This window comes from Antrostomus carolinensis, unplaced genomic scaffold (genome assembly GCF_000700745.2).
Source record: "Antrostomus carolinensis isolate BGI_N321 unplaced genomic scaffold, ASM70074v2 scaffold28706, whole genome shotgun sequence".
In the NCBI taxonomy this organism is placed as follows: domain Eukaryota; kingdom Metazoa; phylum Chordata; class Aves; order Caprimulgiformes; family Caprimulgidae; genus Antrostomus; species Antrostomus carolinensis.
This window is the reverse complement of record NW_010322966.1, coordinates 6,042-18,559: the sequence shown is the minus strand read 5'-3', so window position 1 is coordinate 18,559 and position 12,518 is coordinate 6,042. Positions and strand designations below refer to the sequence as shown.

General features: G+C 39.8%; 1 protein-coding gene across 1 annotated transcript in view; it reads right to left on the bottom strand.

Moving 5' to 3' along the window:
* Positions 1 to 5,168: 5,168 nt before the first annotated feature.
* Positions 5,169 to 12,518, bottom strand: part of CRKL (CRK like proto-oncogene, adaptor protein) — a gene marked incomplete at its 5' end in the record, with an annotated part of 13,385 nt that continues 6,035 nt past the window's right edge. The window contains one exon of the mRNA XM_010170450.2: positions 5,169 to 6,302. Within this exon, the coding sequence (XP_010168752.2) occupies positions 6,168 to 6,302 (135 nt within the window). The remainder of the gene's footprint in view (positions 6,303 to 12,518) is intronic.

Genomic DNA, 12,518 nt, shown 5'->3' with positions numbered 1-12,518 from the left:
CAGCTGATCTGCCCTCTAAAAAAAGGCAGAGGACACAGTAAGGGACAGAAACCCCCACAGCTGCTCCAAGGTGAGCCAGCCCTGCTGGTGAACACAAACCTAAAGAGCTTTCCTGCGTGCACAGTCCTCACTGTTGTAAATCATGCAAATAATTACAAGGAAATGTGTTGTTTTGCTGTGGCAGCATTTTATTTGAGTGAATTTAGGCGTGTTTCCTACTGGTGTAAGCTCAAACAGGCATAGCTCTGGTTGAATCTAAAGAGGTGTTTGTTATTGCCGTGGTTTAGAAATAAAACCTTTAAATTAAATGAGACAAACTGGTAAACCCAGCTCATCCTAGCTAGCTTGCACCTAAAAATTAAGGCTTATGGTGCCTGCTGTTGGACTGACCTAACTAAACTAGTTCCAACTTAAATGAGTGAAAGCCTGTATGCAGGTAAATCAGAAATAAACCCAGCTTGAGCTACTGCTTGTTTCTTGTTACCTTTGACTTTTTGCTGAGTAAACTTGGCTGTTGCTGGAGCTGTCGGTCACTGCTGTGCTGGATGCGAGTCCCAGCTGCAGCGAGGGCAGAGCCGTGCCAGCCCATGGAGAAGGTGAGCAGCAAGAGCAGTGGTCCCCAGCTGGAAGATTACCTGGGAGGTCAGTGTCGGGGATTGGAAGCTGGACACAGGGGGGACAGAATCCATTGCAGGTGGTGGAAGGCGGGCACTGCTGGGGATTCCTGTGAGGGAGGGCAGGAAGCAGCCTGCATTTTAAAATGCAGAAAGACATCACGGTCCCTTGCAGCCCACTCAGACCCAGGAGTTTGTGCCTTCCAGTAACTGAAGTGTGCTGTGGTGAAGCAACCCACTCCCAGCTCAAGTGGTAGAAAGGAATTATTTCTAAACACATCACAAAATCAGAGAACATCATACTGGTGTGAGGCTACAACAACCTAAGTGGTGCAGATTTATACCTGATGCGTTCTGAGGCACCATTTTTTTCCTGTACAGAACACAACTATTTTAAACTTCCCCAAGCCCTTGGCTCTGAAAGCTCTTTGTCTCCCACTGCCTAATAAAAGTGTGAGTAGATGCCAGTTTCGTGTCAAGACAAGCCTGGATGTCACCAGAGCACAGCCAAGCCCAGGTCAGTCTCATGCAGTCGCTGTCTGTAGCCCGCCCTTGCATAAAGGATGTGCAGCACCTGTGTTTGTTTGCACTGTACACATCTCACCGCAGACAGGAGCAGTGCTGCTGCTGCCGTAACTCTGCAGGAAGCAGACGGACAGTGTAGCAGGGGCCGCTTGGTTTTGCTGCACAGCAGCTACTGAGGATGTCACGAGCAGCAGCTGCAGTAACCACCCAGCGCTTTCAGCTTTTGCTTGAAAGCTGAAGGTGGCACCTGAAGGCGTTTGAAATGGGGTTCTCAGGCCTGCTGCCTGCACCTTACCTGTTCTTGCTCAAGTATCTGAAATACTGATGTTTTTCTCTGACATGTAACTTGCCAAATATGAGATATTTGATGATAAGACACTGTGCAGAGTTGGCTACGCATGTTTATTAACATCACATGGCAATCTGTACTCCAGAGAAGACAAACACCAGACTGAACATACCTACAGAGAGTCCAGGGAAACAACACAAGCTTTTTAGACTTCTCCTTTGCAGCAGCTGAGTGTCCAATGTTCCTCTTCAGTTTCTCTCCTACATAAGATCATCTCAACTTTCAACACATTGTTAATAAATTAACTGAATGATCCCAAATATAAAAAAACCCCTTAAGTTAGTGCTGTTCTCGATTGATTGGGAAAAGGCAAAAGACGACCTCCTGGTTGCAGAAGCAGGTATCACACACGTTACGCTGACACCTTTCAGCAGTGGCTGGCGTTCCAGCCCTTCCCCTCTCCAGTACCCGCCAGGGTTACACCTTTACTTGCTCAAACAATAACAAGTTAAATTCAAAGCGTATGCGTAAACCAGTCATTCTTACAAGCACAGTCAAGGGTATCACAGTAGAAGGGGGTCGTGGTTTCTACAGAGACCTTTAAAAGCCTCAGCAAAAGAGCAGCGTGAAACACAGTGACAGGAAGAGCAATGAAGTGTCGGGTGAAGGTGGAGGAGACGCACAATCTGTATAACCAGAGACGTGTCTTTCAGGTGACCCTCCAGCGCACAGCAGAACAGTCTGAGAAGAGGCACGAGGATGGAGCAGGAGAGCATCGTTCATCCTGGCAACAGCGTTTTCTCCTCCTTGGATCTTCCCCGGATTCTGGAGAACTTGGGTTGGCACTCTTGTTCACCCACCAAACAGGGCACCCTAATGACAGAGTGAGGACTTCCATGCTCTGCTAATATTGTCAAGGTTTTGAGACTAGAGACAACAAATAATACTGTAAGTTGAGGCAAGTTTTATTTAGACTGTACAGATGGGGCACTGGGAAAAAAAACAGTGGCTTGATGTTGGGACCAGTTCTATGAAGTAAGTGGAGTAAGAAATTAAAAAGGCACTAATCTTCAGAAAAGACACTCCATATATTCTAAGAATATAATTCATTTAATACTGTTAATCTTATACACAAAAAATAAAACAAGCTATGATCCCCAAAATAAACTTTGAGAGCTTACACTTAATATTATTGCCTGAAGATCATGGTCTTTAAATTACAAATTGTGTTCTTAAGTTTACACAGTGAAGACTGTCTCAAATACAAGGCCACCTTTCCCACTGCAATAACTGGATCCTTGTCCCAAAACACACTTTCATTTAGCACAAGTAAACAGAAAATGACAGCTATACAAGAATGCTTTCACTGGTCCCAAAAGGCCGGCAGTCTTTCAGGCAGGTCTCACTTTCAAATGCAGGTACTGAGAAAAATGCTTGAAAACTTGACTAGGAAACAAAGGCCGCCCACTCGTTCCCAGGATGTTAATAACAATATAAAAAACTACTTTACAGGCACGTGAAATGGCACAAAGAATGCTGTTTTTCCCTTTACAAAAATAATGCTCAGGCTCTTCAGAGCCCCAACCCAAACAGGATATTCCCTTTTGTTTATTCTTTCCCAATTTGTAAACAATCATTAATTAAATTAGCGCTTCTCCAGTGATGGACACTGATTAAAAACAGTTTTCATTTAAACTTTCAGACCGGTCAGAGGCTTCAATGTCTATATACACATGTACACAACAGGAGGAATTTGAAGAGTAAGCCTTTCATGATCATTAACTATTGTGGCACCAGGTAATTAAACCAGCTCCTAGTTGAAAAGCAAGAACAACTTTAATGGTGCACAGGTGGAAGCCATCACCTGTAGGCTCCCATGCTTCACATGAAGTAAACCTTACACGCCCAAGGAACAGCTACACAGAGAGGTCAGAGACAGCACACGTACGCAAGCAAGTGAGAATCCAGAGTCCTTCAGAGAGAAACACAAACTGATCAAACGCAGTCTTTATATGAAAATACTTGTCTCGTAGTAAAACAGCAAAGACACGTTTTGCAGCGAGGTTACAGTCGGCTTAGGCAGGTCAGGATGCTACATTTGAACCGCGTTCCACATACCTGAACCGCACCGCTGCTACTCAGAGAAACGCTGCTCGGCCCTGGCGCGACCCGGGCTGACGGGCATTAAGAATTCTTGTCCTTGCATCCGATGCTGCTACACACAAATTTTGCATAGTTCTGAAGGTAAAATATTTTGCTTTTCTGCAGTATCAGAACATAATTAAACCTAAACCAATGCTTGTGTTCAAACCTTATTCAATGAGGGGGGGTGAGTCAAGATGTTTATTTCAGTGGGGAAAAAAAAAATATCCAGGTCAAAAGCTGTGCTCAAGATGTCAAATCTCACAGTATTTATTTACCATGCAAAAGAAGAATTCTACAATCAGTCTTCTGAAGAGCTGCCTGTAACTAGGTCAGGGCTGAAATAAGATTTCTCTGCAGCAGACTGAGTTTAGTGCAGTTTCTGTATTCAAAAGATGACTTTCAGTAGTACAATCTGTGTAGTAAACTTACGGGCATAGCTGGGGCACAGAAAAAGCACGACCTTCTTTAGGTAAGGGAGCTGCATAGCTTTTCTTTGCAAGACAAAATGTCAATGCCTATTGTCAAGAATTACTCTTACAGCACCAAACACTTCAGTCAATGCTACTCTACTTCACAGTTAATTTGGTAGTAAAATGCTCGATAAGAACTTCTAGACTGTCAGCCACTTGATAAATACTACAGAAAATAGCTAACAGATGAACAGAGAGACGACTTCAAAAAATAATAAAAACCCAACAGCATTTTGAATGTCTTGTTGCAAACACCATTTTTGCATTTCTTCAGTGCCTTCCAATTAAGGGTCTCGTGGCACTTTCACATGAGCTAAGAACAACGTGCTTTTATTAGGATCAAGCGACACAAATCAACAAGAAAACATGCTGGAACATAAGACAACAACTTTTATATCATTTGACATTTATAAGAACTGGTGAGATCTGCAGGTGTCTCAAGTTTCTCATTTTGCTACAATTGACAGCCCTCAAGAGCTGAAAAAACAGGGGCTGCTGTTTTCCTGTCAGCTTCTGCAACTGCTGTTTTTCTTTAGCCAGGCTGTCTGAAAAGGGAGGTGGTGTAGTTGTAGTCTTTGCTGATGTGTGTTCTGTTAATTCAGTGTTCAGTTATTTTTAAAGAGCATTCCAGTTTACCTACAAAACACATGTAAAGGCGGCAGCACAGGACACACTGTGCCTCAGCTTTCCTATCCCGTACACAGGCTAAGGAGCTGACTGCATGGCATGAATGGTGTTATGTAGCTGCAGCCACACAGATCCCTGCTGTAAGTACAATTACAGCAGTATAGCTTATGGACAGAAGCTATACTGATAACAGACACCTCTGTGGCCTCCTCCAGCCTGAGCGTTAATTTATCACATCGGGGAACCCAGGCAGCTGACTCCAATGAACCATTTCCTAAAGGATGCTGGGAGGGGGAGGGATCTGGGGCATACATAAACCAGAGCCAACTCAGGGGGAAGGGTAAAAACAAAGATGGCAGCATGCAGAGGACTGGAGATGCAGCAAGAAAATAAGAGAGGGGAAAAAAGAAGATGAAAGCAGCTCTGGAAGGGAAGCACAGCAACATGAAGACGCCGTAGAAAAAAGGTACTGTGTTTGAAAAGGGGCTTTGACAAGCTGGGGCTGGCAGAGCTAGGAAACTTTGGAGAGATAAGGGAGCCTGCTGAGAAATGGGTATAAAGGGTGTTTGTTTAAATAAGAGTATTTTATCAGTATTTACTAAGTTCTTTTGTCCCACTCCTACCTCTCCACACCATGGCAATCTGATCAATCTGTCTACCAAGTAACAGCTTAGTGACAAGCACTTCTACACTAGTAAAACTACACTTTCAACACTGCAGAAGAGCAGTACTTAGACCAGGCCAAAGTGTTTCCCTTTAAAGCTCACTTTCTACAGTTAGTGCTTGCAAAAAAATCAACAGAAATGTGTTAAGTATGTCAAAAACAGGTTACAAGTATCAACCCCTCCTAAGTTTCCTTATAAATAAATGCCTCAGCTTCAATGCAGCTCAATCAATGGTTATTTGCATTTAACACACACTGTTTCAGGAAGGTCAACAACAAGCTTAGGAGTTAACAGAAAAGAGCAGCTTCTAATACAACTGCTTAGAATATGTAAGCTTCAATTATTGTCCTTTAAAGAGACCATCATTTTAAATGTACTACTTAGGACAGGTTCTCTTAAAACTAAGTCTTCTTCAGTCCTAAAATTGCATTTTTGTTGTTGCTTTTCATTGGACAGTAATGCACAAGTTGCATGTTTGATCTAAGATTAGGGCTGTTCCTACTGAGCAAGCCAGAAAAAGTCCATGGAAGTCTCAACAGGAAAGGTTTTTTCCCCATACTTCTCTGCTATGTACTGGTTCAGTCTTCTCCAGCTTAAGGCCCAATAGAGTTTTAAAAGTGAAACTAAATTCTGGATGATGCAACTAAGGTATGAAGGTCAGGCAGTGACTTCAGTTGTACATATTCCAAATGTATATTAAAAGAACCATCAAACTGCAGCAAGCTGGAAAATGGGCAATGCTAGCGATGTGCCATTAAGTCATCATCCCACCTCAAACAATGCTAATAATAGCCAGGAAAATGAAGCAGCAGTGTAAATTGGGCAGAGGGAATCATTCGTTCTCATCTGGGTTTTGAGGGTCAAATATTTTGACATGCGTGAAGGGGAACAGCCCTTTTCGACCGTTGACTTCTCCTTCCCACTGACCGTTTATATTCATCCTTGTAACCTTCACAATATCTCCAACCTGTGTAATTAAAAACAAAAAGTTACCACACATGGGAATCTCACCTCTGATATAAATACAAATCAAATGAGGAGGAACAACAAATACAAGCCCATCAGAGGGGAAAACAACCCCACCCTCTTCTTGACATAAGGTTCAATTGAAAAGTTACTTTTATTTAACTAAAACACCAACATTTTGCTGCTAAACATGATAATGTTGTCTGCGCTCTTTTTCAGGCTCTTAACTGAATGTATATTTACATATTCAGACAAATTGCTGAAGTACACCTTTTCCTACAGGAAAGCTTACAACTTCATGCAACAATAGATTTAGCTTGGATATAACTGAACACCACTATAGCTGCCATCAGTAATGAGACACAACATCCACTCAAAAGAGCACAGTAGTTGGACTGGTTTTAGTATCAGCTGGATTATTTCAAAGGAAATATAGTTTTTCAGAGAGATTCCTATGGCAAAGAAACCATGACTTGATGTTCTAGTTCTGATTATTACAGTCTAAGAATCTTCTGTAGTTTCTAAAATAATGGTATGCTTCCAAAGCAGACAAATGTAATCTCAAACTCTTTTTAAAGGTATTAGATATACAGATTCTATCTTTATTTGTTGTTTTCACCTCTACTTCCTGCCAAAGAACTTGAAACAGGAACGATGACACGTCAGGCCTTTCCTACCGTAACTGTGTCTCTTCCTATTTGGCAGTAAAAGAGAAGAAAACTAAAAACTATGGTGAAGTTAAACTATGCTAAACTAAGAAACATCAGCCTAAATGATGCTAAGTCAGGCTCTTACCATTGTTCAATGCCTGTCTGTAATCTGGATGAGGGCAATTTGCACAACATACCCAATTTGACAAGTAGTGTTTAAGACCAGCTAAATAGTCATTTCTCCCTTAAATGCTTCAGAATAGCTGAGCATGTGGTCTGCTGCAGCAGCTCTCTAACTTTACACCTCCCTTCCTGTTTACTTAATTTGCTCTGTGTGACTACAGTAAATATTAATAAGTGACATTAGCAGCTAATAACTAATTTCACAAAAAGCACAACAAGCCTCTATGACCAATGGCCAACAGTTCATAAGCTTCTTCCCCAAAGTAGGTCTAAGCTCTCTGTAGTTGAGTCTTAGCTCACCAAGCTGCTTCTTGGAAATCCAAAGGTAAATAGCTTTGATCTTCTTATTTAAGGAAAAACTTGATTTTAGTCCTGATACAGTATGCATAACAGTTTGGCTAGATTATCTAAATAGTATTAAAATTTAGAACCGATGCAGGTAGTTTAAGGGACCTTGGCCAAAGGCTTTAGACTAAAACTTTTCAGGTAAGCTGTGTATATTTTCTGTTAAACAAAGAAACCCCAAGTTTACAAAACTTGTGTGCATGTCACTACATGGTCTGAAGCCTGCTTAGAGCAGTTACCATTACTCCAATAGGTTTTTTTTGAAGATCACTTAGAAGCAAGAACTCTTAACTGAAGTTTAAGATACTGTAATAAACTCCTCAGTGGTCACTCGGTGTTACATCTCTTAAAATGAAATTTCTCAAACTCTGAAACTCTTTTTAGAGATTTAAGCTTTATGTTGCATGTTAGAATGAAATTAGACATTTAAGCAAAATGTGTTGTTCTCCCTCCTACTTTTTCCCCACTAGTTGTAGGGTTGTCTGTGTCCTGGCTGCTCCCCCAACCCCCAATTTGAGATGACCACACTTGGAACAATTGTAATCTTGTGGTTTTAAGAGAGGAGAAAACCCTCTGAACTCCTCTAAGTTCTTAGGGTATAACTGAGACTGTATTACTTTCTTAAATGGACATCTTTTCTTATGCTGTTCCTAAACTCAAACATGAAGCCAGCGTATGCTACTAAGTAGTTACACACTGCCCATGATAGTTAGCACATGAATTTGAGTGGCTTTCACCTCTTCATGGAGTACTGCAGCATGCTTTGTGTATTTGCTAAAAAGCACAATTTGTCAGACTTTTCACTGAATTGAAAGGCTAAAGAAAGCTTTAAATAGTAACAAGATGACCTAAAGAGGAACCTAACAAGTGTCTCTTTAGGAAAATGCTGATAACATCTATAAATACTCAGTGTTACATTGCTAGCCTGAAATAACTCTTGAAGACATACCCAAGTTCCAAGTTTTAGACCCAAATTCAAGAAGACACAGCCAACATTGCAACAGTTAAAGCCCAATAAGAAAATGGACTTACACCACAACATAAAACCAGTCCATTCTCAAACACTTTAATCTTATCATGGAATTAAAAAAAAGTGTTGTACACTGGATCAGAAACATGCACCTGCATTTTCTGAGAGTCTGACAATTTAATTTTGCTCACGTGCTGTAAAGATTAATCCATTATTGATTTTGAAGTTCTAGGAAAAGATATCCTTCAGTTTGACTCTGAATTATTTTTACAACATCAATAGGTTTGGAAGTCTTGCTTCAGCTGAGTGAAAAAGAAGTAAATTAAAATATAAGTCTATTGCATGGCAACAAACTGCCATGTACATTAACAATGTTAAATGTTCTTTAGACTGCTGGGCAGGCAAAGTTGCTGCGTATCAGCATCTGCCATTGAAGAGTGCTAGCTGACAAAAGCTACTCAAAAAATACTCCCATATGCCAAGAACCACTGGAGTAGGAAATTGATTTGCAATAAACTTTATATTATTTTTTCAGAGGTTTTTTAAATTAAAGCTTCTGAATATCCTCTTGTGCTACATTATTGAAAAAATGCAGTTCCCCTGAGAAGATTAAATGAAACAGCATGTTGAAACAAGACTTTTGGAGAAGGAACCTTGATTTCATGATAGAATAATTAATGGATCTTATGGTAAAGACCATTTTGACAACATCTAGAAGAATGTGGTCAAGCAGCCCCTCTATGTATTTCTTCCCAAAACGCTAATTAAAAGCAGTATTTGGTAAATGCTTTTTAAAGCATCTGTAATGTGGTCGGCTGAGGTGTGAGTTCCCACTAAAATTATTTAACACAGTATTTTTTCAGAGAATGTTTTAAGCCAGTCTGAAGGATTGTCTTATGATTAGGCACAGGACAGAGTCAGGAGACCTGGTTCTATTCTCATCTCTGACACAAACTTCCTGTATGACTCTGGACAGCTCATGGCCCTTATCTATAAATGAGGGTAACACTTCCTTAGTCTCAGCATCTCTCAGATAAGTTAATTCACTTGTAAAGCATGCCAGCATCGCTGGATGGAAGTATCAACTGCTGAAATGAGTAATACTTCTGAAATGCAGCCTTTTTGGTTCCACCCAAATGATAAAAATCAATATGTATTTTAGATAGTATCCTTTCATTATGTCCCTGTTCCAGCATGAATTCAAAGCCCTGGGGAAACACAAGCCATGGAACATGCCAGTCAGAAAGGTTACTTCATTCACTCTAGACTCTTCCATACCTATCTTCCACTTGAAGCTGATTCATACACTGCAAAAGGTTTCCCGCATGCCATTTTAGCCACACAGCCGACCAATTCAACATGTTTTACAGATATCCAACAATTGTATGTTAATAGCTCTATGGCTAAGAGTTCTGTAATATAAGTTTAAGGAGATAAAAATGCATTAAAAATCTAAATCATAATCTTATTTTATTTTTATTTTCATTATCCCAGTTAGTGTCACAACTCACCTTCTCTGGTAACACCAATCTCCAAAGTAACTGTCAGTGTATTTTCAAAGGCAGCATACTGAAAAGTTGGTGTATGTCAGCACAGACAGGAATCCTGCTGCCAATGTCACTTTCAATTCAGTAGTTACCAGAACTAAAGCTCCCCAATCAACATTTCACACTACACAAGTACAGGCTCAATATTTTGCTTAAAATCTACATCTTACGGTTTAGATGCATTTTAGTGTTTAATGCAGCAATACTAAGTTTCCTTGGTTTAAGAAAAGCACAATGCTTGCTGTCTAGTGAAAGAAGTAGCCTAATTTCCTAATTAAGAAAGTTCTACTACTAGCACATTTTGGCCTACTTGTCTCAACTTTCCTTTGAAAAGGAAAAAAGTTAACTGTAACCTAATTGTAACAAGCTCAAGAGAAATACTGTAAGTCAGTTATATAATTATGGTGAATGTAAATTTATTTTGCCAAAACATTTTCAGTGATGGGTTCACTCTGTACCAGCAAACATACATGTATATGTTTGATATATCATGAACAGATAAACTACTTAATACTATAATGCTGGCACAGGTCTAGAAAAAGCCATCATTAGTATAAAAACTTTGCTATAAAAATATACTGAAGCTCTTGGGTTTTTTTAAAAAAAACCCCTTCAGATCCCCTAACACTGTCGTGTTAAGTCTGGAGATGAACTCTGGGACCACTACTGTCTTCAAAATGGTCTATGACACTTATTATAGTGTTTGCAATACATTTAAGAACCATTTTTTAAACACATGCAGACATAAGTAGTAGCTGCTGCTGGTCTCCTGTTTTCTGTTTCCTTTCGCCATTTCATTCCATTTTATAAGTGAACCTGGAATTTGTTGTTCACATCCTGAATCAACCTTCAAACAGTTCACTAATTTTTTAAGGGAATTATCTACCATGAGTTTATCTACTGCCTATGCTGGGCATAAAGAACTTTGTTGTGTAGAAGTTGGCAATCCATCAACTACTCTGGATCCAAACCAGAAGTACCCAACTACCACGAGATAAGCTCCTTTAAGGTAAAACATACCAGGTCTTAGTCTACTGGGCACTGCATACACATCAGGTGCTGGTCAGAGCATGCCAGTTTAAAGCAAGGCTTTGTTAGCAAATCACTGTTAACAGGCTGGCTGTAGAACTAGGGGTTATTAAATGCTGAGAAACTTTTAAGGTAGATTTTGCTGCTCTGTGTCATAGTAACAGCTCCAAAGAATCTCTGCTCTCACAAAATCCAGAACCTCTGCACACAGGATCGCCCTCCTAGTTTTCCCAAAGAAAGCAGGATTGAAGACCAGCAGTACATAACCCTGTAAGGTAGAGTTCCAGTCCCAATAAATACAGGACACTGTATCACTGTCCTTCATACTCCTTCCTCTGGAGCACCAGAAAGGAAGGAAATGGCTTCTTGGCTAGAAGCACTCAAGTAAAGAAACAGACCTGGTGGCTGGGCTTTTTTTTTTTTAATGCAGTATCCATGCAAACACTACATATATTAGCACAAAGTTAGTTGCAGTGAGAAACTGCAGACTTCAATCATTTCATTAAAAACAAAAAAAACCCTGAGCTGCCAAGGTAACTAACTCAACTGACAGCAGTATACATAAATCTTAGAAATACATCTAATTTATCATAGGCTTTACTAACTGTTCACTGTGCAGGGAGATGCCCAAAGTTACATGTATACCAACTGTATGCTTTGAGATATTAGCTATACTTAAAACTTTTATGTTAGCCTACAAACAGATGACTATTTAATTGTTTATTTTAGAGAATAACAGTAGAACATTTAATGCAGTAGGACCAAGTCAACATTTGGACATTAGTCACTTCAATAATACCAATATGAATGCTAAATAATTCTAGCCCAGCAAGGTCCAAGTTTTAATAAATGCTGTATTAACTAGTATCCTTACAGGAACAATGTTGTAGTTACCCTTAAACTGTCACACTTTAAATACTACTTAGAAGTTAAACATGCCATTATCCAAACAAACAGATCTTGTTTCAGATTTTCAGTAGATTATTCACCTGTTTCACAATTTACATTTTTCATGTGAGAATTTTTTTAAAAGTACACTTTCCTTACAAAACGATCTTCTCTGTAACAGGCTATGAATCTTCTCTTTCCTTAAACAAAACTTCTGACAGCTTATGTAAACAATAGTGTGCAATACAAAAACTGGACTTGCAAGCAGAGAACTTGTCCCATTTTCAAGCTGAACACAGGAGAATGACATCCCTCCACTTAAAAGGAAGTCGGGCAGATTACTGTGCAATAGCTTTATTTACTCCAGATGGTATTCTCTTCCTTTTAAGTACTGTCTGTGTGCTGACCACATGAAGCTAGAGCCAGCAAACAGATATTTTGCTGTCATATTGTTTTATCAGTTTAAATTAGATTCCACAATCGGGCACTGTATAATTACACTAACAGGGTGTTCTACCTGTACCAGCTGAACTGTGATTTAGAGTACACCTGAAACCACTATTATGCCAAATACTATTATTCTGAAAGAACACCATTCACTTTCT